Source organism: Triturus cristatus, chromosome 8, assembly GCF_964204655.1.
Source record: "Triturus cristatus chromosome 8, aTriCri1.1, whole genome shotgun sequence".
In the NCBI taxonomy this organism is placed as follows: domain Eukaryota; kingdom Metazoa; phylum Chordata; class Amphibia; order Caudata; family Salamandridae; genus Triturus; species Triturus cristatus.
The window spans coordinates 771,496,501-771,521,766 of record NC_140591.1 but is presented as its reverse complement, the minus strand read 5'-3'; the positions used below and the strand labels follow the sequence as shown (position 1 = coordinate 771,521,766).

Below are 25,266 nucleotides of genomic sequence, written 5' to 3'. Positions count from 1 at the left end.
AGCCTCCGAGATTAAAAATAAAATGTTAATTCGTTACCATTTTATTTTTCATCGTCCCGTCCTAAATCGAGCATCAGGATAGGGTGAGGCCTGCTGAGTGACTGCAGGGAGGAGTGGTGGGCAGAGGGCTGCTTTTGCACTGTTTAAAGTGCGCATGTTCCTTTGGATGGCTGTCTTGTGACGGCCAGCCACACACACGCACTTTAAACCTCTCAAGCCAGCTGTCTTAAGATAGCCAGGTTGAGAGCAAGTGCAGGCGTCCAGTTCTCTTAGGAGCGATGACAGAGGCCACTCCCATCAATCAGGGCACTGCTCACATGCTGGTTAACAGCACGTGAGCAGGCCAGGATTGGTCGAGGGAGTTTGCTGTGGCCTGTACTGCAGCCCCTGCAGAAGGGGTCAAAGTGAAAGGAGGATGCCGTCTTCACTATCGGTAAGGGTTTTTCTTTCTTTTGTTGGACACCCCCTCCCTCAGTAGATGCCAGCCACCACTGGCATTAATGCTTGTATTTGGAAACGGGGATGTTTCGGCAGTTATCAGGCTGTTGAAGCCATTTGTTTTCTGACACAGAGCTTGGGTTCAGGGCCATAAAACACTTTGATCATGGCAATCCCAGGCAGGTAGCATCGCCTTGAATACAGCAGGACGGAAGCATCTAAATAGAACCAACATCCCCTCTTGTTTGCATTTGAAAACAAAATGTTCGTTTACGAGGAATCTGATTTCAGATAACATGAACCTCCTCCTCATGGTGAAATGGCAGGGCCACCATTTTGTAACTAGTGGTGGGACTGCTTATGCAGAAGGTGCCCACTAAAAGCTGCATCGTCAAAAGAAGTATTTCAATGGTGGCGCTTGTCACACAGACAAGGGAAACAACGTAGTTAAGCACACAAGGAATCAATGTGTTAATGTTATACCGCTGCTCAGCCAGTGTGACTGTGGAGCAGAATGTTGGTGTGAGAGGTGGCAGTGGAATGTTGTATGAGTGAGGGTGTCAGTTGGAGGATGGGCATCGCAGTCGGTACCCTTCGTACCACTTTCTTGTTGGCCTGGCCAGCCAGCTTGTTTTTGGTTTGTGTTTTGGGGTGTGGTAGTGTGTGTGTGTGTTTTTTGGTTTGGTTAGAAAGGGAAATGTGTGTATATTCCTTTTACTATCTTTATTGTTTTCTTTGCATGTATTATTTTTATCAATTGTTGTACCCATGCATGAAATGTCTCCATCTATTTTCTTCATGCTCTTGCATCAACACTTTGCCACAGTGATTAGTTGCATGTATTTGTTCTGATGTCATTGTGTTACATGAAATAGTTTTAATGTCATCCTTTGCATGCACTATTTTTAATGTTATTCTTTCTAGGGCTCCTTTGTCATTTGTATAAAGAAAGGAGATGTGTTATACCTGCTGATCAGCCAGTGTGACTGTGGTGCGGAATGTTGGTGTGAGAGGTGGCAGTGGAATGTTCGATGAGTGAGGGTGTCAGTTGGAGGATGGGCTGAGCAGCAGGAAGGCTGCTCCTGGTGGGGTTCTACTTTACATCATCACAACTTATCCTGAATAAACCTACTTAATATTTACATGGACTACGAAGCCTCCTTCTTTCTGCTACAGTTAACTTAAAGACAAAGTCTTAAATGTTTGTGAGATTGATATCATGGCAGTGTTTGTGCCAGCCCGACAGGTGCCATTTCCTTGTAACGAGTGACACACCAAGTAAGACAGAAGTGATTGAAAGTGATGTCTAAACGCGGGCGTCGGCCTTTGGGAACGCCCAGTTGCCTGAAGGTAATGCCGCACAAACACAATCCTCCATAAGTTGAATCAAGCATGTGACGCACGTTATTCTGAGAACTGTCTGGTCTCACCCTTTGAAGGTTGTAAGTGTTTGAACATAAGGCAGTCTCTGCTGTCATCCCCACAAAGAGACTGACTCAGAGAAGGCACTGTGAGGTTTTGAACACAATAACCGCACCTCATTCCATCTGCATTCTATCTTGAAAGCAAACAATTTCACAGTTTGCTTTTTAATTGGTTTGCATTACAGAGGCCTTTTACAAAAAGCCCTCTGCGCATTAAACAAGCCCCTTGAACGGCCCTGCTCGGCACCAACCACGCTCAAGAGGCCGCTCAGAAAGAAACACGTCTGCCTAATGTTTCTGGATTGACCCCGGGCCGCGTTGAGATTCATCTATCCAATTATAAAGTTTTTCTAGGACCTGTCGACAAAGCACCTTTTGCAGGTTGTCGATCAAACGTATAAAACTATTATTACTAGGGATGGCTCAGTCCCCCTTTTTGAACAAGAGAATTGTTTCGGCTCCCCGCCATGACTCAGGTATTCTGTCCCCTGCCATAATCATCTTAGATAAAACGTTGAGACTAGAGGAGATCCCCAGGGACCTTCTCTGGTCCTGGGGCTTTCCCAGATTTTCACGGACTTAATGGATCGATGTGTCATTTAATGTGAATTGTATCGGAGCGCAACCCTTTGCAGTGGCGTCACTAGGGGGGTGCGGGGGGTGCGGACCGCACCGGGTGACACCATCACATGGGGTGACACCGTGACAGGCCTGCCAAGTATCGCGCATCACATCAGGCCTGACGCTAATGCATTTAAGTGTGGTGTTCAGTGTTCCCGCATCACCGCACTTAAATGCATTGTCACGCGTCGCATTTTGTTTAGCCACTGACCAGGCACTCTGCCTGACAGTGCTGACAGAACCTCTGACACCCGGCTGTGTGTGCCCGTGCGGACCAGGCCGCAGCTTCACTTGCCAGGCTCAGACTAACAAGATTGTGCTGGTGCTCTGAGTCTCTGCTACAATATAACAATTTTTAAATCTTCCGCACTGTGCAGCTCTGCCTGGAGAGACCCGGGCGCCGGGCCTGCCTCCCAGCAGAGTCGTCGTTGCCGCCAGGTAGCTGACAGACTCTGTGGCGCCGTGGGGAGTGTGTCGGATGTGACCTCACGAGAAGCAGCGCAGGGCCGGGGTTGGGGTCGGATTCGAGTCTGAGCTGTGTCCTCGGTTCGACCGGCTGTACAGCGTCTGTCTCAACCTGCACACAGGACTTGAAGTGAATTTGACAAACAAGTAAGTACTTAATTCTTTGGTCAGGCAGGCAGCCTTATACAGTGTTGTTTATGTTACCGCTCTGTGAGCAGTGCATTACCTCTTGGCGGTTTCCTTTGTGTCATAGGAAAGTGTTTTATATTCCAAAGTTCGGGTGAAGTTCCCTTTCAAAATGTGTCTGCCTCTTGGTATAATTTTGATTACAAATGTGTACCACAGGTTGAATTTAGAATTTCACTTTGTGGGGGGCGTGGCCGAGCCGAGCTGCAAGATGGCCGCCGTGTAACGGGGCTCTGCCGGACGGACACCTAATCCGTCAGACAATCCGACTTCTGCCTTGATTTCTGAACATTAAAATACACGACGGGAAGTGCCCTGGCGAAGGGGATCCGAGCGGTGCCGCTGCGGTTGAAATCGGCCTCGAAGATCCGGAGCTACACGGCCGGGCTGGTCGAGCGGCTGTGGGACACCGTGCTGGGCGGAGTCTTCTCCTACGCGAGACCCTGGTCGAGGGCCGAAATCTGGCGGATACGAAAAGGCTCTTGTGGACCCTGCTGAGACGTGGTGAGCCCTGCGACTGGCGCCCGAGTGGCTGCGGTGACCTCCTGACGTGCTGAGGCCGGCCCCTGCTGGGGAACTGGTGCCGGGTGGAGGCTGAGCTGACGGACTGCTGCCTGGGCCTATCCGGCGCGGCTGCGCCCTGATCTGATGCCTGTGCCGATGGGCCTGCTGGAGTGAGGAGACGGGAGAAGGAAGCTGTGGCGCCCGCTGGGCAAGGCCCGATCCCTGCCCGCAGAGGGTGATATCCGGCTGCCGGAGCCTGCCAACGACCTGCTCTAACCTTCGTGTGCCTGCAGGCCGGGGAGATACCGCGATGGCGATGCTTGCTGCGCGGGAGGTCGGCCGGGTTGCCTCCCGGGTCACGGCGAGAAGAAGGTGAGGCCGCCATTGTTACCCGACTGACGCAGACCCGCGCCCTGAATGTGACGAGAGCTGGCCTGGTCTTCCCTACCTGGCGGTGCTCCTCGCGTGGAGGAGGCGACGAGCGGGGCTGACTGTGGGGGTGACCGCTCCACCTACGCGTTCCTTGCGCTTGGTGGCCTGCTTGTTGCCTGATACCCCTCACCGCCGTTGTCGGTAGGTGGTGGGCCCTCGGGGGAACCATGGGGAAATCGGACGCCAAACAGAGGAAGCTCCCCTTCGAGAAGCAGACCTTCCGCGGCGCCGTTGCGACGCCGGAGTCGCAGACGGTGGTCCCTGAAACACAGTTGGACCCAACACCGGACGATGATGTCAAAAGCATGTTCCGTGACCTTAAGGGCTGCCTCAAGGAAATTGACGGAAAACTCGACTCCATAGCCCAGCGGCTGGATGGCATGTCGCACAGGGTCGACAAACATGAGGAGCGTATCACGGCGGTGGAAGCGAGAATTGCTGAATGCGAAGAGAGCCACGGAGACACCCAGGAGAAGTTACTCCGAATGGACAGGGTCCTGGAGGTGATACGTGGGCGAAACGAAGATTTGGAAGCCCGCTCCCGCCGAAATAATGTAAGAATTATTGGGGTTGCGGAATCCACTAACATTGGAAATATGGAACAATTTGTGGAAGGAATGTTCCGTGAACTGTTTGGGGAGGGCCTGTCGGCCATGTTCTTGGTTGAACGCGCACATCGCACGTTGGGGCCGCGACCCGTGCCGGGAGCTCCGCCGCGGCCAATCCTGGCCCGGGTTCTCAACTACCGGGACAGAGATACCATCCTGAGGTTGGCACGTGAAAAGGGGGAACTAACTTTTCAAAATATGGTCATCTCCTTGTTTCCGGATTTTACGCAGGCTGTGCAGGCCGCTCGGCGCGAATTCATACCGGCCAAAAAAATCTTCCAGAAGGTGGGGACTAAGTATGCGATGCTGTACCCGGCCAAGCTGCGGATCCACCATAAAGGGAAGCCGATGGTATTTACTGCGGCGGCGGACGCGATCAAATTTGCGAGACGGGCGGAAAGTTCGCAGCGTGAGCGGCGAGATGACCAAGAGAATCCGCCGATGGGACAGCTCAGTGACATTGCATAACACGACACAAAAACACGCGGGCCCATGCCGGGTCGCTATACAACGTGAATGTTGGGCGCGCGCCCGGTGCCCAAAAATGAGTGTCCCTGGGACCTGCAGAAGGGGATGGGTCCGTCCCGGAGCTGAGAGACTGGTTTGATCATGCATGATTAACGTTACTGGTACCCTGCGGAGAACTGTGTTGAGAGACATGCAGGGACTTCCAGGCTGTACCTTGAGTTACTGCTTTAAGTGTTAGGCGGAAATGTCCGGCCACCCGGTCGTTTATAGACTGGGGAGTGAGCCGGTAACCCCACGCCCCTGTGGGATGATTCCCGAGATACTATTGCAAGACAGTTCCAGTTGGGGGGGGTGGTGGGAGGGGATGGTATCTCAACCTGATTGGGGGGTTGGAGTGGGTGGGGGTGGGTTGGGGTTAATGTTGGTTTGTTTTGCTTCACTACACTTCCTGGCTACACCACTACATGACGGTGCGGTCCAGACACGAGCAGACTTACTATGGTTGCTGATTCATAGGAATGGAGGGCGGGGTGCCCACGGATGGGCCCTTCTACTGGGTCCATCGGTGACCACACACCTACATGAGACAGGCACACACAAGCCGCCCTGACCGCGTTGCGCTGCCTTACATGGAATATCCGTGGTCTTAACGATCACCGAAAAATACGCTTGACCCAGGCACATCTGACACGACACCAAATCGATATATGTTTCCTTCAGGAAACCCACTTGACTCGCGCCGCCGGGGACAAGCTTAGAAATGCACGGTGGGGCGAGGTACACACATCGGGTTGCTCCAACTACTCCCGTGGAGTGGCTATTCTTATCCGTAAAGGCCTTCCCTGGCAGACGTTCAAGGTGCAGGCTGATTCGGAAGGGCGTTACATCTTACTACTTGGGCAGCTCTTTAATATGCCGATCACGTTGGTTAATGTGTATGGCCCCAACTCGGATGACCCTGGCTTTTTCCGGAATGTCTGGCACCTGGCGCAATCCCTGGGTGGGGGTCTTGCTTGTGGGGTGGAGATTTCAATGCCGTACTTTCCCTGGAGCTGGATAGGGAAGGGGCGGCTCGCACGCATCATCCGCTAGCTGCTGGCCTCATCCGTGGCCTAATGGCAGATTACACTCTACTAGACTCGTGGCGCGTACTGCATCCTGCGGTTAGAGAAGGCACTTGCTTCACCCCGCACAGGGGAGCCTGGTCCCGCTTGGACTACTGGCTCTTGACCCCGCAGGTACATATATGGGTCTCTGCGGTCACTCACAGGGCGCGTACCCTCTCCGATCACTGTCCTGTCGAACTAACTCTGAATGTCCCCAAGCCATACATCACGCCCTTCACGTGGCGGCTACCACCACATGCCCTGTCAGATCAGGTGTTTCGGGAAGAGATTCATCAGCAAATACTTGATTACTTTGAGCTAAATGAGGGATCTGTGGCTTCATTGGGCACTCTGTGGGACGCATTTAAAGTGGTGATAAGAGGCCACTGCATTGCGGGGCAGGCCAAGGTCCTAAAGACTATCAGAGGTTCGCTAGGTAAATTAGAGGATCGCCTGCATTCTCTAGAGGTAAAATACTGTTCGGACCCCTCGGCTGCCACCTTGGCCGAAACTCGCACAACGCTAACTGAATATCAGGCGGAGGCTGACAGGGAACTTAAGTTCCTGACTAAGCATGCTGTGGCCCGTAGATATGGGGAAGGGGACCGCCCGTGTAGAACACTCGCCCTGCTCCTGCGCGCACAAAGACCCTCTCCCTTCATAGCCTCAGTGATGACACAGGGAGGGGATAACGTATATACTCCCCCGGAAATCCTGGATACGTTTCGGACCTTTTACAGAGACCTCTACAGGTCGCGGGAGGCCCACGCGCCGGCGGAACTTGCTGAATATTTTGATACTGTACAGCTTATATGGTTCAATGCGCACCAAAGAGGCTACTTCGATCGGCCTTTTGAGGCGGAGGATGTGCGGGAGGCCATAGGCTCCTTAGCGGCCGGAAAGGCGCCGGGTCCGGACGGACTGCCGGCGCAGTTCTACAAAGAGTACGCAGATCTCCTGGTCCCCCGGCTGTTGGCAATGTATGCGGAGGCGGTCGAGTCGGGTATGCACCCAGGGTCGCTTAGAGAGGCTGTCATCATCACCCTCCTGAAACCGGACAAGGATGTCCAACAATGCGACTCCTACCGGCCACTGTCATTAATTAACACTGATGCAAAGATTTTTGCGAAAATGCTGGCCACTCGGCTACAGCCGGTGTTGCCCCTCATGATCCGTCCGGATCAGTCGGGATTTGTGCCGGGCAGATCGACCTCTCACAACCTCCGTACCCTCTTTGGAGTACTACACTATTTGGCCCCACATGTTAAGGCTGCGGCGGTGCTGCTGGACGCCACCAAAGCGTTCGACTCCCTGGAATGGGGGTTCTTGTTTCCGCTGCTGCAGCGCATGGGTGTGAGTGACGCCTTCATTGGCTACATTAGACTGCTTTATACCGGCATCACTGCTAGGGTGAGAGTTAACGGGCTCGTCTCGGCGCCCTTTGCAATTCGGAGGGGTACTAGGCAGGGATGTCCCCTGTCACCCCTGCTCTTTGCTATCGCCACAGAGCCTTTGGCTGCTCGCATCAGGCAGCATCATGCGGCTAGGGGCATTGGTTTCTCGTCGAGGGCATTGACGATCTCACTGTATGCTGATGATATTACGTTATATGTCACTGATCCTCAGACGAACCTCTCCCCTCTGACGGGAGAACTGATGCATTATGGTCGATTATCGGGGGTGAATATAAATTGGGAAAAGTCGGTAATTCTGCCCCTGACGTCCGGGACTCCCCGCTTTACCCCGGATTGCCCGCTGAAATGGGCCACTGGCCCGGTGCGATATTTGGGGATTTGGATAAGCACGGATAAACAGCAAATATGGACGGAGAATTATGGGCGGGTGATGAGCTGGGTGGAGGAGAGGGTCGACCGCTGGAAGCACTTGCCCCTTTCGCTGGCTGGCAGAATTGCTGTGGCCAAAATGGTGATCCTGCCCAAACTCCTATACCTGTTTGGGAATATCCCACTACCCCTGACTGCACATTTTTTGCGGCGGTTACGCTCGAAGATGGTTGAGCTGGCCTGGGGGGGTAAACAACCGAGGGTGGCGTGGGAGACCCTTACTCTTCCACAGCGACAGGGAGGCCTGGCCGCGCCGGACTTCTCCTTATATGCATACTGTGCACAGGCACTATTCCTGCATTACTGGGCGCATCCCACACCGTTTCAACCACATGTGGCGATAGAGACGGATAGAGTAGCCCCGCTGCCGCTAAATGTGGCGCTTTACGTGCCACACACCCGGAGATGCACGGACATAGACCCGGTGCACGCACTCAGGTGGGCATGGGATGGGCTGCGGTGGAGGGCCGGACTTGACCTTCTTTATGCCCACTCTGTGCCCCTGCGCGGGAATCCGATGTGGCCGCCGCTGCGCAGTATGCAGACCGGGGAGCGAGCTGAAGAGCTGGGCCTCCGCACTGGGGGCGATTTGTTTCCGGGGGACACCTTCCTCACGCCGGAGCAGATGTGTAATGCAGAGGCTCCGACGATACTTGACACGCTTCTTTACTATCAGCTCCGTCACTCGTGCCGGAGGTTGTCTCCCGTGTTCCCGGCGCCGCCGCCGGCCCTGCTTGCCTTGGAAAATGTACTATCTGTGGAGTCCGGGCGCAAACTTATATCCCGCTTGTATGTGCAAATGCAGAATTGCCACCCCGTGGTTCTTCCGGCGGCGCGGGGCATGTGGGCGACGGCGCTGGGTACGGATATTTCGGATCAACATTGGGACTTGTGCTGTAAGAATCTTGAGATTTTGTCCCCCAACTACAGGCTGCGCCTGATCCACTTCAAATATATACACATGACGTACCGTACCCCTAGCCGATTGCACCGAATGGGTTTAAGAGACACGGATGATTGTTGGCGCTGCTACACTCATGGCGCCACCTTTCTGCATATGGCATGGAACTGTCCCACATTGTCGTCATTCTGGGCAAGGGTGGTAGAGATTACATGCGAAATCACTGGCCTACAGATCCCGTGCACTCCACAGGCTGCGCTGCTTGGCATTTTGCACATGGTTAAGCCCAAACACCGTAAGCTACCAGCGATGCTATTGTTACTAGCTAGAAGACAAGTTGCGATGCACTGGGGAGTTGTTACGTCACCTAGCATTCGAGCGTGGGTCACAAGCGCAGTCTACTGCCAGACACAACTTGCCCTGTACTGGGAGCTTATGCCGCTGCGTTCACGACCTAAGGACATTTGGGGGCCCTTCACACAATGGTTGGAGCATGCTACGCTGCAGGCGCTGTAGCTCGATACTATTCCCTAAGGCGGACGGGAGATGGCGGTGACTGCATTTCTCAGGGGGACATGTTGGGTGATGCATTGGTCGGAGGTGACGCATGCGGGCAGGGTGGGACGTTCGGCTGCTGAATGCCACGCAGCTGATAATGTAGCACTGAGTTCGTGTGATGGTACCCAAAATGTGATGATCTGTTTGGTGTGGAGGCGTATCGTCATCGCTTGTCATATATACACAAAAGTGAGTGATGTTGTTTTAAGTTTGTTTTTGAAAACTGCAAATAAAAAGATTTAAAAAAAAAAAAGAATTTCACTTTGTTGCTCAGTTGTTGTGATGCTCTGAACTTGTTGGGCTGCACTCGCGTCATTCCTCACAGAGGCCCCCCTCAGTCCTCTCATCATGCTCTCGCCAGATAATGGATTTTGCTGGCAGAAGCTGGCAGGGGGAACGGGCCCAGCAATTAAAACAAAGGCAGCGCCATTCCTGGTGACTGGAGGCCTCGCGGGACACAGTACACTTTTTTGTCACACTTCATCGATTTCAGCAGTGCATAACTGCAATTTCAAGCGCAGGTTGCCGCTATGATAGTCTGATAGCAATATGGAAGGATCAAAAGGGAGTAGTGTAATCGGGTTGCAGTTCTTCATAGTGGTAACTGTGTGAGAGGCACTTTCACTTGAAACCTGTTACCAGGCAGGTGCAAGTTAATATTTTGAAGCATCTGAGATTACGGGGTACGGTTATTACTAATGTTGTACTCACTTGCAATTCTCATTTGAACACCAGTTGTTGATATTTCGGTATCAGGAGAAGGGTGTCTGCAAAATCCTGACCCAATGTCCCCATTACATCAAGTGAACCAGACAACAGCAAAATGTACTGTGTGAATATCTCTGTAAGACTCATGCCTGAGGAGGACGTGGCTGTTCGGTGCTTCTCGCCTGATGGAGTGGAAACACTCCTAGAAAGCCTCAGATGTGTGAGAAGTAGCCATTCAAGGGTGTTGGCACTTATGTTTGTTTGCATCACAAGATCACACTAAGGTGCCGATTACGATCCGGTAAAAAATTTCCCCGTGCGACTCGTATCCGGTCTTTTTACCGTACGAATCGTACAAGTGCCGTACGAACTGGCAATCACGATTCGCATGGTAAAAAGTCCATACGAACAGCATTGGGAATCATTCCCCAAACGTCCTCAGGTCGAAAAATGTGTCCGACACGTCCTCGTACGATTTACCGTACAAATGTGAAAGGTGAAGTCCGACCGAGGAATCACGATCCATCCCGTGCGTCCGAGGTTACAACCGGATGGAAAAAACACCGTCCGCACCGAACTCCCATAGCAACCATGGAGACGTGCCCGCATACGCGCCGACCCCCCCAGCCCCCGTACGTACGTGCCGACCCCCCCCAGCCCCCGTACGTATGCGCCGACCCCCCCCAGCCCCCGTACGTACGCGCCGACCCCCCCCCAGCCCCCGTATGTACGCGCCGACCCCCCCGTGTATGTACACCCGTGTACGTTCGAGTCGTACCCCCCCGTGTACGTTCGAGTCGAACCCCCCCGTGTACATTCGAGTCGAACCCCCCCGTGTACGTTCGAGTCGAACCCCCCCGTGTACGGCGTGGACTGGATTCTTCCCAGTGCTGCCTCATGTAGGGCGGGCTACTAGACAGCAAGAAGCCTAACTGCTTGCCCTAAGCCAATTCAATTAGTCGAGTCAGTTCCTAAACCAATCCAGGAGCTCCTCTTTTGCTATTAAAACATGAAAGCAGCACCAGGATTGGCTTGGTCCAGCAAACCCAGCACTCATTAGGAGTCTGATGGGCGCGATTGTAACTCACCCCCCCCCCCATTATCTTCCAACTATGTGTTTGCTTTACAGGGGTCTTTAAAACTGATCCTCCATATCCTCATCTCGGTTTTCAATTTACACAAGGTTAAACACCTTAGAAGCTTATAAACGCTTTCTCCTCTCGTCCACCTATATCTGAATGAAGAAACTTGCACATAATACCAACCTCTCACGTCATTCTGAAAGATGTTTAACATTTGTTTAAAATCTAGTACTCAATGCTATCTCTACTACAAAACAGTTGCTGATCTTACATAACTCTGCCTCAAATGAACCTCAAAATCCTCAATCTGAACAGTTTTGTCTGCTTGATCCATTACTGCTCCATGGTTTTTGCTTTCTCTGTATTTCAAGTGTCTCTGAATCATTGTGAAGAGTGTTATAAGAAATGCAAAGTAAATAAAATGAAATAAGCTTACAGGCAAATTCACTCTTTCAGATTATCCTCGCCTTTTCTACTTCGGATTCCAAAATTCAAGTTTTCACATCCTGAATGAAGGTTCTTTTTCGGTGGAAGCTACTACCTATTGAACCAGTCTCCGTGCGATTTTTAGGACCACCAGCAACTACTTAGCTTTTCAAAAGATCTTAAGACTTTCCTTTCAGCAGCTAATATTGATCCTTGGCCGTATATCTCTACCCTGTGTTTTGAGTTCAAAGCAAGGACACCTTTGTGTGGCAAAGTGATACATCAGATTAACAATCACCTTCTCTTCTTGCAGATCAAACCTAGGAGATGGTCAATATTGCCATATTCCTCAACACAAATAAGGAAAATGTACTGAACATTAAAAAATATATATATATATTGTGGCATCAAAGAAATGTCACTTTTTTCAAAGTTGTTTTCAATTACTCTTTGAATAAGGAATATTACTGGTGAGTACTGCGCATACCATTAAACAAACATTTGTGAAGTCAATATGTCTCCCCTGTGACGGGTCTTTTGCCATATCTTTTTCCCTCTATCTGGCACCAGTGCCTGTGCATGCAAGGCCGGCATCTTCAAATGTTTTTTTATAAATAGCAAAGTTTCCAAGATAATCCCTGTACATGCGCATACGTTGACCAGTGGAACGATTTCTGTTACAAATTATTTTTTTTAATTCCACGAAGGCAACTGCACATGCACATGCAAGGTGACCACCTTGGAATAGTTTTTGATCGAGCTTAAGAGAAAGTCTCCCAACAAGGCCAGCGCCAGAATGTCTTTCTGAAAACTATTTCAAGATGGCTGCTGTATATGGGCATCCATCAGTGGACAAGGTGGTCATCTTGGAATGCTCTATTGTAAGTTTAAGAATGAGCATTTCAAGGTGGAATGGGTGGCCATCTTGGAATGGTTACAAAAAATATAAGATGGTCACCTACCACAGGAATATTGGCAGGTGGTTGAAGAATCATAGTGGGGGAAGTGTGCAAGTTAATTGATAAATAAAGAGAACATAAAAACAAGAGAACAGTGTGGAAAAGGAGGGAGAACCAGGAGAGGAAGAGATGCATAGAAAATAGTCCCTCATGTATTGCATTGGAAGGTCCTAATATCCGCAGCGGAAAAATAGAACTTATCCAATCGAAACACAGTGACACCAAAATGCTCCCTATGTGTGACAAAAGATTGGGGAGGAAAGACATTTTATCAGTAGCAGAGAACAAAGACAGATGTGACCGCTATAGAATCTGGCACAAGTGGCATATCTTAAAGCGCTGGGGGTCCGCACTGTACCTACGGGGGTGGGGGTATGCTCCGTACCTATGGGGGTGTGGGTACGCTCCATACCTACGGGGGTGGGGGTACGCTCCGTACCTACAGGGGTGGGGGTATGCTCCGTACCTACGGGGGTGGGATGGGGGTACGCTCCGGTATGGCGCGTACATGGGGGTCTGGGGGTACGGCGCGCACTTGGGGGTGGGGCTGAGGGTATGGCGAGTACGTGGGGGTTGGGCTGGGGGGTGTTCGGCGCGTATGCGGGCACATGTTTGGACGTCTCCACGGTTGCCATGGGAGGGCGCTTCGTACGGTGTTTTTTCCATACGGTTGTGCATTCGGACGGACGGGACGGATCGTACTTGCGCGCTCGGACTTCAGTTTACCGATTCGTACGTAAAACTGTCCGGGGACGTGTCGGTCACTGTTTCCGACCCGAGGACGTGTCGGGGAATTTTCCCAGTCCGATTCGTATGGATTTTTTAACATACGAATCGTACTTGCCAGTTTGTACGGGACTTGTAAGATTCGTACGGGGAATACTTTTAACGGATCGGAATCGGCCCCCAGGTATTTACATCACACCGCATGTGTGAGCTTCAGCGACTATCTTGCAATCGGTTTTCATTACTATAAAACATGTTGCAAGTTTGCTGACCAGGTGAGCGCATGTGCCTTCAAACATGCATTTACATACTAATGGCAAACGAGATTGTCAAAGCCAATTGATAGGCTTTTCAGTGTCGAGACCTGTTGTGTGCCAATTCTTGTTTTTAAAGGGGCCAGGCAAAGCAGATATGCACTAGAAGATAAGCAAATACATGTTTGCGTGAAATTAATTATCTAATTTATTTTGAAATGTATTACTAATCTTTCCCTATGCATGGGGGAAAGACTTCACCATGGCTCTGATATAAACCTCAATGGATGTTCTGTCTCTGTTCATTTATGCTCCCTGACACTTCCCCTCCAGGACCACGAGCTATGTTGCATTTAGATGATGGAACCACTTAGCGTATAGACGTTTGAGGATGGGTCAATCGAACAGAATCTGCATGGCAGGAGAGCTACCAGCATGATGCTGTCTGTTATTACTAGGCCGGCTGGTGGTGTGTTCAGGTAGCACACAAGTCAGAAGGTCTGTCAAAACAAGGTGATATTACTACTCTACCAGTGATTTCCAAGGCAGTTGATAATCTCTTTAATTATATTCCACCTTTTCTCTCAGAACCCACAGAAATCAGCTGCAGATTTCCTCAGGGCTTCTCCCACAGCCCCCCCCCCCTTTTCAACACCTACAAGGCCCCACTTGCTACCATCGTCAGAAACCATGGATTCAACATTGTCTCCTATGGCAATGACACCCAGCTGATTCTCTCCCTCACAGATGAGCCCACAGCCACCAAGAACAACTTCCACGGCGGAATGAAAGCAATTGCCACCTGGATAAAGGACAGCTGCCTCAAGCTCAACTCAGACAAGACCGAAGGCCGTATCCTGGGCCCCACCTCCTCCACCTGGGATGACTCCTGGTAGCATGCACCACTTTGAACCGCCCTACACCCATGGACCATGCACAAAACCTTGCCATCATCCTGGACTCCTTGCTCTCAACGAACCACCAGATCAACGTTGTCTGGTCCACCTGCTTCCACATGCTCCGCCTGCTCCAGAAAAACTTCAAGTGGATCCCCACCAAGTCCAGGAACGCAGACGCCTATGCACTTTTCAGTAGCAGACTCGACTACGGCAATGCACTCCATGCCGTCACCATGCAAAAACTCCAAAAGGAACTGCAAAACATCCACAACGCCTCAGCCAGACTCATCCTGAACATCCCCCGCTGCAGCCACATCACTGGCCACCTGAGAGACCTCCACTGGCTCCCGGTCAACAAAAGAATCAAAAACAAACTCCTCACACACGCCTACAAAGCCCTCCACAATGCTAGACCTGCATACCTCAACCATCGCCTCTACTTCCACACTGCCACAAGTCGTCTTCACTCCGCCCATCAGGCCCTGGCCACCATCCCACAGATCTACAGGACCCCGACTTCAGGAAGATCCTTCTCCTACCTCACTGCAAGGACCTGGAACTCCCTACATCTGCATCTCAGGCAATCTCCGTCTCAGCCTTATTTCAGGAAGGACCTCAAGACCTGGATCTTCGACTGAACAGCATGTCCCCCCCTTCCCCTCAGTACCATGAGACCCTTATGGGTGAGTAGTCGTGCTTTACAAGAACACTGATTGCTTGGTATTCCAAGGAGTGTACATGAACACAGAGCCATGGGAAAACTGCCCTTGGAGCTACTGCACTTATGTGTGGCCAGCTTGAGGAATTTAGAGGAGGACCCTTCTCTCAGAATGCATAATCCCAAAGGAGACTTACACATGCTGCTAGATTTAACCCTTGTCCACTTCCCTAGGCCACATGGTATTGCATGTATAGCCCCCTCCCCCCAGGCCTGCCATGCATGTATTTCATGAGCGGTGGCAGCCCACAGCACCTCCGAAGGCATCGGGCGGGGACACTGATTCCTGCTAGCTTTGGTTGGTCAGTTCCAAAACAAACCTTCCACAGTTGATAGTCACTTAACTCAAAATCAGGCAGCAAGTGTACTGCCTCTGCATGACTCACTGATTGGTTGGCAGAACGCAGGTAATGGCAGTGCTGCAGAGTCCACCTAGTGGTTGGCAGAATCGGAGACTCTAGCCACGCCGTTAAATCATCAGACAGGAGCAAATGAGTAGGACTTCAACAATAGGAGGCTAAGGCTTGAGTAAGACCACTGCCATCTCACAGAAAAGTTAAATTGGCGTAAGACCAAGCTATTTTGTAACACAAGGAACTCTATTTTATCCAGAGACTGGGGGTCTTGAAAAATACAGTAACAACCTCCCATCTATGAATTGCTGTTTTCACGAGAGAACACTAAAACAGAAAGCCAACACAATCAAAAATTATGAGACCCTGAAGAAGACTGACAATAGCATTAGTTGCAATAAACGTCTAAGCAAGTCAACTTGAGCAAGGATGACCACTGGTTTATGAGCAAACATGCATATGTTAACTATGGCTAATCCGTACCTGTTCCTTTTGCCAGTGCTGGAGTAGTCAGACTTTTCATGTTAGCTGTAAAAAAAAAATGTAAAGCAAATTAGTACCAACCAGTCCATAACACAAAAGCTCCAATTTGTAATTAGTTGGGGTTCTTTCTCTTCAGGATAGGTTGTCGTTTAGACGATGGGTTACAGGTGAATTTTACCTCCATGCACATGCAAACATTGCCTTCTTTCTGTTCTGCCAACCAGGCATGCGAGTTGTGGATTAGATGTGAGTATCATGTAGTGATACAGATGCTTGTGTTTGCTTATTCAAAACTCCACCAGAGCTAACAATTTATCTGGTCCTGACCAGCAGATAGATAGCAGACTGATGTTGCTCAATTACCCCAAGATTGTACTGAATAATCCTAAATCAGCACAAAATACACCTCCACCAGTGCCAACGGAGTAGCCAAAAATCCTCAAACAAGCATAAGCAAATTCAAATGGACTATCTCATGTCATACTTGCTAGTTTTGCAGAAATCCTTGTTGAAGGAGAAGGATCTTGGGTTATATTTCTATTTAGCTGAGCAATAAATTGGAAACACATCTGGAATTTTAAGGTAAAGGTTTATAATGTCTGTACTCTCTCAAAGTTCCAGCACGGCATGGACGCCACCGTCCATGCCGTACCGGATTTTGTGTTGTTTTTTTTGCCATTCTCAGTACGTGCCTGTTTTCCAGGCGCTGCCATGGGGAATGCAAAGGACCGTCCGCCTTACAAGAGTCCAACCCATATTAAGGCTGGAGGTCCTTGCGTAGCTTTGGCCGTGCTGTGACGGCGGAGAGCTGGTGCAACATCACCAAAGTCGTAATCTGCCCGAACATATTTGCTTCCACAGTGTTCCTCCATTATTGACATTGATCAGAATGAGAACAACAAAATACTACAGATTTTGTCGGCGATCCAGAGAGTGAGACGGAACCGCTTATCAAGGTGGCCGGTCTATATTTCGTATTTACAATGAGGAGCGACGATCGAGCATAAAGCCACTCCGTCAAGATTTGCATGTGTAACACAGCTGATTTTTATACATCTTCCTCTGGTCAATTTGTGGATGCGGGAACTAATCCATATATCTTTGAAGACAAATAAGTGGTGAATCCAATATTTCTTAAGACTGATAGCAGGTCCCTTTTAGATTTTAATTATAAATAAATCTGATGGTCGAATTTACAAAAGGCATTTCGTTATTTATGGACTAATTGTTTTTATATCTAAATAACCATTGACTTACATTTAAAGCTAAGTTCAATCCTTTATACATCTGGTATGAGAAGATATCCATCCCTCACTCTTGAATCACCAATTGCAATTTCTGAACTTGTCTTGCTATCAATTTAAGCCCTGAAGAAGTTCCGTTAAATGGTCTATACAGGAACAAAACGTGTTGGCTGTCGTTGTATATTTATCATCCATGAAATAAAAGCCAAAAAAAAGAAAAGAGAAATATTTTGGCCTTTGTATCTTATCTGTAGTGCATCTCCATTTGTAAAAAAAAGTGTCTGATCTGTTTATAGAGGCACCATTAGGTGACGGGTGCCGGAGTTCTAGTGCACTGATAAGACGGCAGTATTACATAAAAATAAAAAAAGTGAGATGCTACCATTTATGTCCGTCACCTTTTAGCTCTTTTGATATCAAAATACTACAGATTTTGTATTTTAAAAATGCTGTAAAAACACCGTACAAGAAACACTTCTGTTGTTTTGTACCCTATATTCAGAGTGTTTTATTCATGATTTGCTGTACCATCAAATTTAAAAAAAAAATGTGCATATCTCTTTGCTGAACAAAAAACAATCCAGGCAGTGAAGGATAGGCCCCTCGAAGAAAACAGATGAAAGCAAATAGATGGAAAGGGAGACGCAAAGTTTATTCTCTTTGCACTTTTATTTTTTAGAGGAATTTATGACGTGAGGTCTTCCGAGCAGCGAACGCTTCTGAAGCATTCTAAAAGTTATACAAAATGACCACCAGGTGGCAACACCCACCTGTAAAAGAGATAGTCTGCTCCAATTAAAGATAATCTGCTCCAATACGAAGAGAAACAATTAAATATTGCGCGCACAAGTGGTCGAAGCAGTAAGTGAAAACAAAATAATGGCGCTATGTTAAGACACCAATCTTAAAATGTGTATCAGCTTTAGGAGTGTACAGGGTCCTTTCAGAGATTTATGGGGACGAATTTATGATGCTTATATGTTTAACAGATATTCTAACTTTGTCCAATTAAAAGTATTCAACCACCAAAGGACCAATTTTAGGCGGCATCAAACATGTTAAGAGAGTACTTTCATGCGAGAAGGACACCCAAAATACCACATATTTCATGAATGGGCGGAAAAGAAGTTTCCACACACAGCCAATTAATTTAATTTCGAATGAGAAAAAGTGTAAACAAAGTGCAATTTCACACTCTCCCTTCTCAAAGGGATTTTCCAATGGGGAAATTCTGCTGGGTCTAACGGTAGGACCTCCGGACCTTGGAATGTACACTTTGCATTAATAGCCTGGATCTATGTATGGAAAAAATAGACTTGTGAAGACATAAAAGCGTCTTTGGAAGAGGGGAAGCTGGGGTGAACGAGATCATTATGATTATTGTTGGCATAGTTTAGGAAAGGGAGACAATTAAAAAAGGACTCGGTGCACCAGAGCCTGTCCTAAATCCTAAATGTATGTGCATAAATAGGCCAATAGAGCTCCGAAACTCCACTTTGGTGCTGGAAACCAGGGTTCGAGCCTCGGGTCGCGTCCACATCCTGTGATTCTGGGCAAATCACTAGGGGGCATATCAACAAGGGCTTTATCTCTGCTTTTTTGGCTTTAAAAGCCAAAAAAGCAGAGATAAAACTAGCACCCTATCAACAACAGGGTGCTAACATGCACATTTGCATGTTAGCACCCTATTACTCTACGCTTCCCCTTGCATCTCTAATGAGATGCAAAGGGGGCGTTCCAGACTAAAATAATAGGAGAAATGTCGCTAAGCGACATTTCTCCTATTATCAAGAATATCGCTAACCCTGTTAGAGACAAAAAAGCAGCGCTGACCGCGGTTAACGCTGCTTTTTTACGTCTGGTATTTTTCTGACTTAGCCATGATATCCTATGGAAGGAGGATATCATGGCTAAATTTGTCTGTCCCTATCAACAAGCTAACGTGAGATTATCGCTGGGTTTCCAGCGATAATCTCACGTTAGCCACTTGGCGTGAGGATTTTTATCGCTATTGAGATAAGCGTTGCTAATAGCACGCTATCTCAGCGATAAAAATCAACGCTAGCCGGCGTTAATTATCCTAGCGCTAAGTGCGCTTAGCGATAATTATCGCCGGTTGTTGTTGATATGCCCCTTAATCTCCCCGTGCCTGAATATGTAATGTAAATACGGTGCTCATGTACAGCGCTCCAATACCTTCGGGTAGAGTTTGCGCTATATAAAAGATGCAAAAAAAACAACAAAAAAATGATGGAAAACCCGTAAGTATAATGGATTTTACGTCATCATACGTTTAGGGTTAGCAGGTAAGGGGCATTGTGGAGGAGTGGAGTGAACAGAAACATTTTTAAGTATTGAGAAACATTTTAAGAGTAGTTTTCTACCTTTCAAACACTTGAAACTGCTTCCATTATAAGGAAGTGTAAGTGCCCTTTCAGGGTGGAAACGAAATTAACAGGAGAGGGGAATTCTTCAGGTGAAAAAGATGTCTATGTGGAGGAATGAAAAGTGAAATGTGCAAATGTTCATGTCTGTATGGTCTTTCGTGCTGACTTTTTAACAAGTGGAACATGTGCATCAGTAAATGTGTGGGAAGTATGAGTGCTCCCAGATTTCTATGACTGTCACATGCTGATAAAACAACAGAGCTCCAGCAGTGGTGTCACTGTTACAATGGGAAGGTGGGACAGATTGTAACTTTGAATATGGGTGAATCTCTGCAGTGGAGTTTGTTCATTTTAAACCCTGTTGGTGGTAGGCCTGGCACTTACATCCCTTAAGTGCCATCACTAAAATTACAAATACATTTCCAAAGAAAACCATCACCAATAAGGGGACAAATCCCACCACAAGTGCAAAATGCTTTTGTGCCCAGAGATCTGAAAAGCTTTGCACTTTTCCTTGAAGTGGTTCCATCACAGTTTCCTGGGGGAAACGTTATGGGAAACAAAAATTGAACTCAACAAACCTAAAAGATGAAAATATTTTTTTGTTCTGCCTTGTGTAGTGCAAAATATAATCCCAGCAATCCCTACATAACAGGTGAAACAGTGTTAGCTTGAAATGGTTTGTTTGGGGTGCAGTAAGGTTGGCTGATGTTTATTTTTGGTTATGGGCTTCTCTGTTTGGCTTAATTCAATCTACTTCATACCCGATTATCTATGGAGGTTAGTATGCAGTATCAATGTGAAATTTACAGATAGGTACTAGCTGTCTAGTGCTAAATGTGCAGAACTGGGCAGTCCTAATTTTGTATGGCTGTGAACTGACTGGAGGGTTAGTCACAGTCATGTTAAATCTTGAGCCTGGCTGAATTTTCTGTTAGTTAAATACAGGAGGGAGAGGAGAGAGAGAGAGAGAGAGAGGAGAGAGAGAGAGAGAGGAGAGAGAGAGGAGAAGGGAGAGAGAGAGAGAGGGAGAAGGAAAGAGGCGGCTCCTATTCAGAGTACAGACTCTGAGGGGTCCAGTGTTCAGGCATTGTTGAGTGAAGACTTTCCTACAAGGACTGCACCTTTGTAAGATTTCTAGGGGACCCTTCCTCAATTACAGGAAGCCCCCAATGGGTCATTAGGTCCAATGATCTTTAATTATGATATTTCTCCCTTATTGTTAATGGTGTCTAATAAGTAGTTAATGTTCACTCATTCTGAGGGGGTTTAAACTCTGGAATTATTTTCAGTTCAGTGACAGTGACTGGTGGACCCAGGGCCTGATCACTAGTAAGCTGGACTATGGGAATGCACTCTATGTCCGCTGCGCCGCACATCTCACAAAGAGACTCGTGGGCATTCAAAGCGCAGCAGCCAGGCCCCTGCTCAAACTTCCATGTCTCACCCACATCTTCGCACATTTCAAAGTCCTCCACTGGCTCCCAGTCCACAATAGAGCTTTCTTCAAGCTCCTCACACACTCATACGACCAACACCATCAAGGCCCTGCATAACCAAACAGCTGCATCAGATTCCATACCCCTACCAGAATCATCTGCGCGGCCTACTTCATGCTTGCCCACGTCCCCTGCATCCCAAGAGCCAAAGACAGTAAGTGCACGTTCGGAGACCTGGCCTCCAAAACCTGGAATGACGCCCTTGTGCAGATCAGAGCCGCCAGCACAGTCCTTGAATTCTGCAAAAATCTGAAAACCAGGTTCTTCCAATGCGTCCCATCCAGGACCACACCTTTTTCAGGTGCCAGGTTACTCTCCTGGAGTAATATGCATATTCACATAACATAATTTAATATAAGATAAAATAAGCTACTTGAATGAGAGCAACTCTTGAAAGTCAGTTTGAGCTGTCACTGTGCATGAAGGGGTCAGTGCCCATATACTTTTAGTAAAACATACAAAGAACCATGTCTGATTATGAGGGTTTAAGAGGGTCAGAGAGAGAAAAGACCGAGGTTGCCTCACGGATTAGTTAGAAATAATTATGCAGGATAGTAATTAATGATCCTCATTGGGTTTTTCTTCACCTGGTCACAATTCTAAGCTTCTGAACATGCTTCATTGAGTTACACACTCCCATGAAGGGACTACACCGCTGACATAGTCCATCTCAAGTTTGGTGCCATTTAAAGACATCATCTTTAGTGGGAGATTCATTATTAGTCTGTGAAAGATACTGATCTGGTGAACTACTCATTGACTCTGAAGGGTAATCCTTCTCATGAATTGTACGGAGAAAGTGACTATTGAAAAGAGTAAAACATGTAATATCAAGATAAATTACATAGAGAAGTTCATTTGTGATAAGGATTAGGAATAAAAAGTTTATAATTGAACAGTTGACATGTAAAGTACCAAAGGTCAAAGTAAGATTATTGTACATACAAAAATCACCTTGTTATAATGAGGACTTACATTGATAAGCATCGGCAAAGCCAATAGGTCTCCCCCTTTTGATCTACTGGCTAAGCCAATGCTTTTTGCTGCTACTGTGCAGCATTAGCAAAAATCAAAATACTTTTTGCTCATTCTGTGTAACTTTAGCAAAATTAAAAGACTGAAACAAATAGTACAAAGACACATCTTCTGTTGCCAGTCATGTCCTTTTATAGGCTCATGCAAGTGTCAGCACACATGCGTGCCTATGGAATGACGTGGGTGCAATTTTCTTTTTTTATGTACTTATCTGAAAAAGGCAGATGCCTCTTAGATCTCAAATAAAAAAAAATTAACTTTATGTGTACAAACGCGCTTTTTGGCAAGTAGAGTTTCTGGCAGCAAAGTGCGGCTACTAGTCACTCCTTAATTTGGACTCAGCCATATCTGCTTGTATTCTGGTTCAAGGAGGATGTAGCCTGGCAGTTCGGGCTGAACTGTTCCCACTGGGACTGGGTCCAAACTGAGGTGGCATGGAATGCAAAATAACGACGGTTTTGGATGTGGCCCAGAGAAATTACCAATAGGCTGAGATCAGTTCAATCATTCCATCCATTACTTTTTTGTATACTTCAGTGTAACATGCTTAGTGGAACAGATGTGGGTCCCTTGCACACTGTGCCACTGAAACCAACCTATACCTGCCTGATGAGCTGTAGTAAGGGTGAAGCCTGTCTTGGGTTTTTTGTGGTCTGGTTCAGAGAGGACTTGGCCTGGCAGTTCAGGCTTAACTGATCACACTGGACCAGGGTCAAGACAGATTTGCACATGGCTGGGTCCAAACTGAGTTGGCATTGTGTGCAAAATAATAATGGACTGGGATGTGGCCCTGAGTAGTTACCGATGGCTGAGATTAATTCAAGCATTCCATTGATCGCATTTTTGTGTGCTTCAGTATGATGTCCAGTTGGGCTCCCAGCATTGGATTTTATAATATGTTATTACAATCAGCTGCTAAGGGCTACAATGGCCCTTAAACGTCCTATTTTTAAGTTATTGGTCGAAGCCACAGGAGAGGACCGATAATGAGGGAAAAGGCCCTTAACCAGACTCAGCCTGATGCAGAGAAGTTATAATGCTATTAGAACATTCCACCCACTGAAGATAGAATATTCTGAAATAAACTGTGAGAAGCAGAATGGTGAGGATGGAATCTTGGAGTAGAAGATCTATACCAACCACAATTTGACTTTGAAACAATTGCCTTCAGTGGACCTTCCAACATTCCACCGATCTAATGTAGCCTTAAAGTCAGCTGCTGAGGACCATACCAGTTGTTCTGGGCCACAGGCTAGGGCCTATAACGAGCGAGAATGTCTTTAACAACTGGTTTAGCCCATGGCAGAAGGGTTATAAGGCTGTTAGAACTTTCCACCCACTGACAGTGTTCTAAATTAAAAGGGGGAAACAGAAAGACAAATATAAATATTGGAATGTTGGTGCAGAACGCTTATAGCAGCCAATATTAGCTGGGTACTTCATTGTCTTCAATGGAGCTCTCAACATTCCAGTGTTCTAATATAGCATTATTTTTGACTGCCAACCAGTAAAACAGAGTTATTGGCACAAGCAGGTGGCTATAGCAACTTTTATTTGGCCTCTATCGCTCAGTTGTCTCCAATTGAGCTCCCAGCATTGTCTGTTCCACTATAGTAAAAAAGCTTACTATTGCGGGCTATATTCTTTGTTAAAGGCTCTGTTATCAACAGAAAAAGCCTTTACCAACTGTTACAGCTGGGGGAAGAAGGGATTTAACGCTAATCGAACATTCCACCCACTGAGGAAGAATGCTCTATAATAAAGCAGGAAAAACTGAAAGAACCATCAAAATGTTGAATCAGATGGTTTCTACAAGTCATTACTGGCCCTCTATCACTCGTTATTCTCTAGTGAAGCACTCAAACATTCCTATGTTCTAATATAGCCTTAGAGCCCGAAGTAGCAGGCTTAACCGGCCATTAAAGGCCGCCTTCAGCGTTAACAAGGGAGTGGGAGTTTAATGGCCAGTAGAGCCCACCACGTATGGCTCTAAGTCTATTAGAACATTCCATCCCTAGAGAGCAGAATGCTATAATTTGTAAAACAAGGGCCTCAAGGAGCCCGAGGGGGTTGAAATCCCCTCGGACTATGTTAGGCCATTGTTAAACTTTGGAATGTTAAGGCTTTGGGCTTCTACCGGCCATTAGAAGCCCGGAGCACTCCATTGTTTTCAATGGAGTGCTCAACATTCCAATGTTCTAATATGGTTTAAGGAGTAAGAAGATCATTAACCTCTTTATTCACAGCTGATATCAGTCCCACTGGGAAATCTTTTCTTTTTGACAATCCCATCAGGTACTGATCCCCTTCACCTTCCCGGAAACTTAGCTTACCTATGGACATTTAATAAAAATAAATAAATAAATAAAAATCGAGGGTCGGCCTAATTTCCATTTCATAATTAATGTAGTAAAATAGGACTTCCACTTGGAAGCCCTTGGTCTGAGAAGCAAAAAGGAGGACTCAATGCACCTTTGATCCCCAGAGAAGCTAGTCAGAGATCCCGTGATCATCTGCTCCTTTCATTGGTGAACTGCAGCTGCTACATCCTCCTGGCCATCTCACCCGCACTTCCTCCCAGCAGGCTTGTCAGGCAGCTCATTCAAAACAGCCAGAATGAACACTTACATCGGTCACATGATCGGCCCAGTTTCCATAACATTTTGGACTATGGAGTATAACTTTGCAATAACCTTGGTACATTTTTCCCTGGCAGTTCCTAACAGAGACATTTCAGTCAAGTGATCTGTATGTCCAGAGTGATACAGAATAAACCTTGAGTAGCCCTTGACCTCATCAATAGAAAATATAAAGGACAGTACAGTACCTCAGAAGGAACAGATTCCTGTTCACTGAGGATTTTCTACTGCAATTCACACTCTGCTCTACATCAAACTTGGGCTTGCCTTGCTACTAGTGCCACTGCACCTGCCTGTGC

At 47.7% G+C, this 25,266-nt stretch overlaps 1 protein-coding gene across 3 annotated transcripts in view; it reads right to left on the bottom strand.

Moving 5' to 3' along the window:
- The window catches only part of ADGRG2 (adhesion G protein-coupled receptor G2), a 900,557-nt gene that overhangs the window by 460,887 nt on the left and 414,404 nt on the right, over window positions 1–25,266 (bottom strand). For all 3 annotated transcript variants that reach the window (XM_085622206.1, XM_085622207.1, XM_085622208.1), the window contains one exon: window positions 16,164–16,208. In XM_085622206.1, coding sequence (XP_085478332.1) covers window positions 16,164–16,208 — 45 coding nt within the window. The remainder of the gene's footprint in view (window positions 1–16,163; window positions 16,209–25,266) is intronic.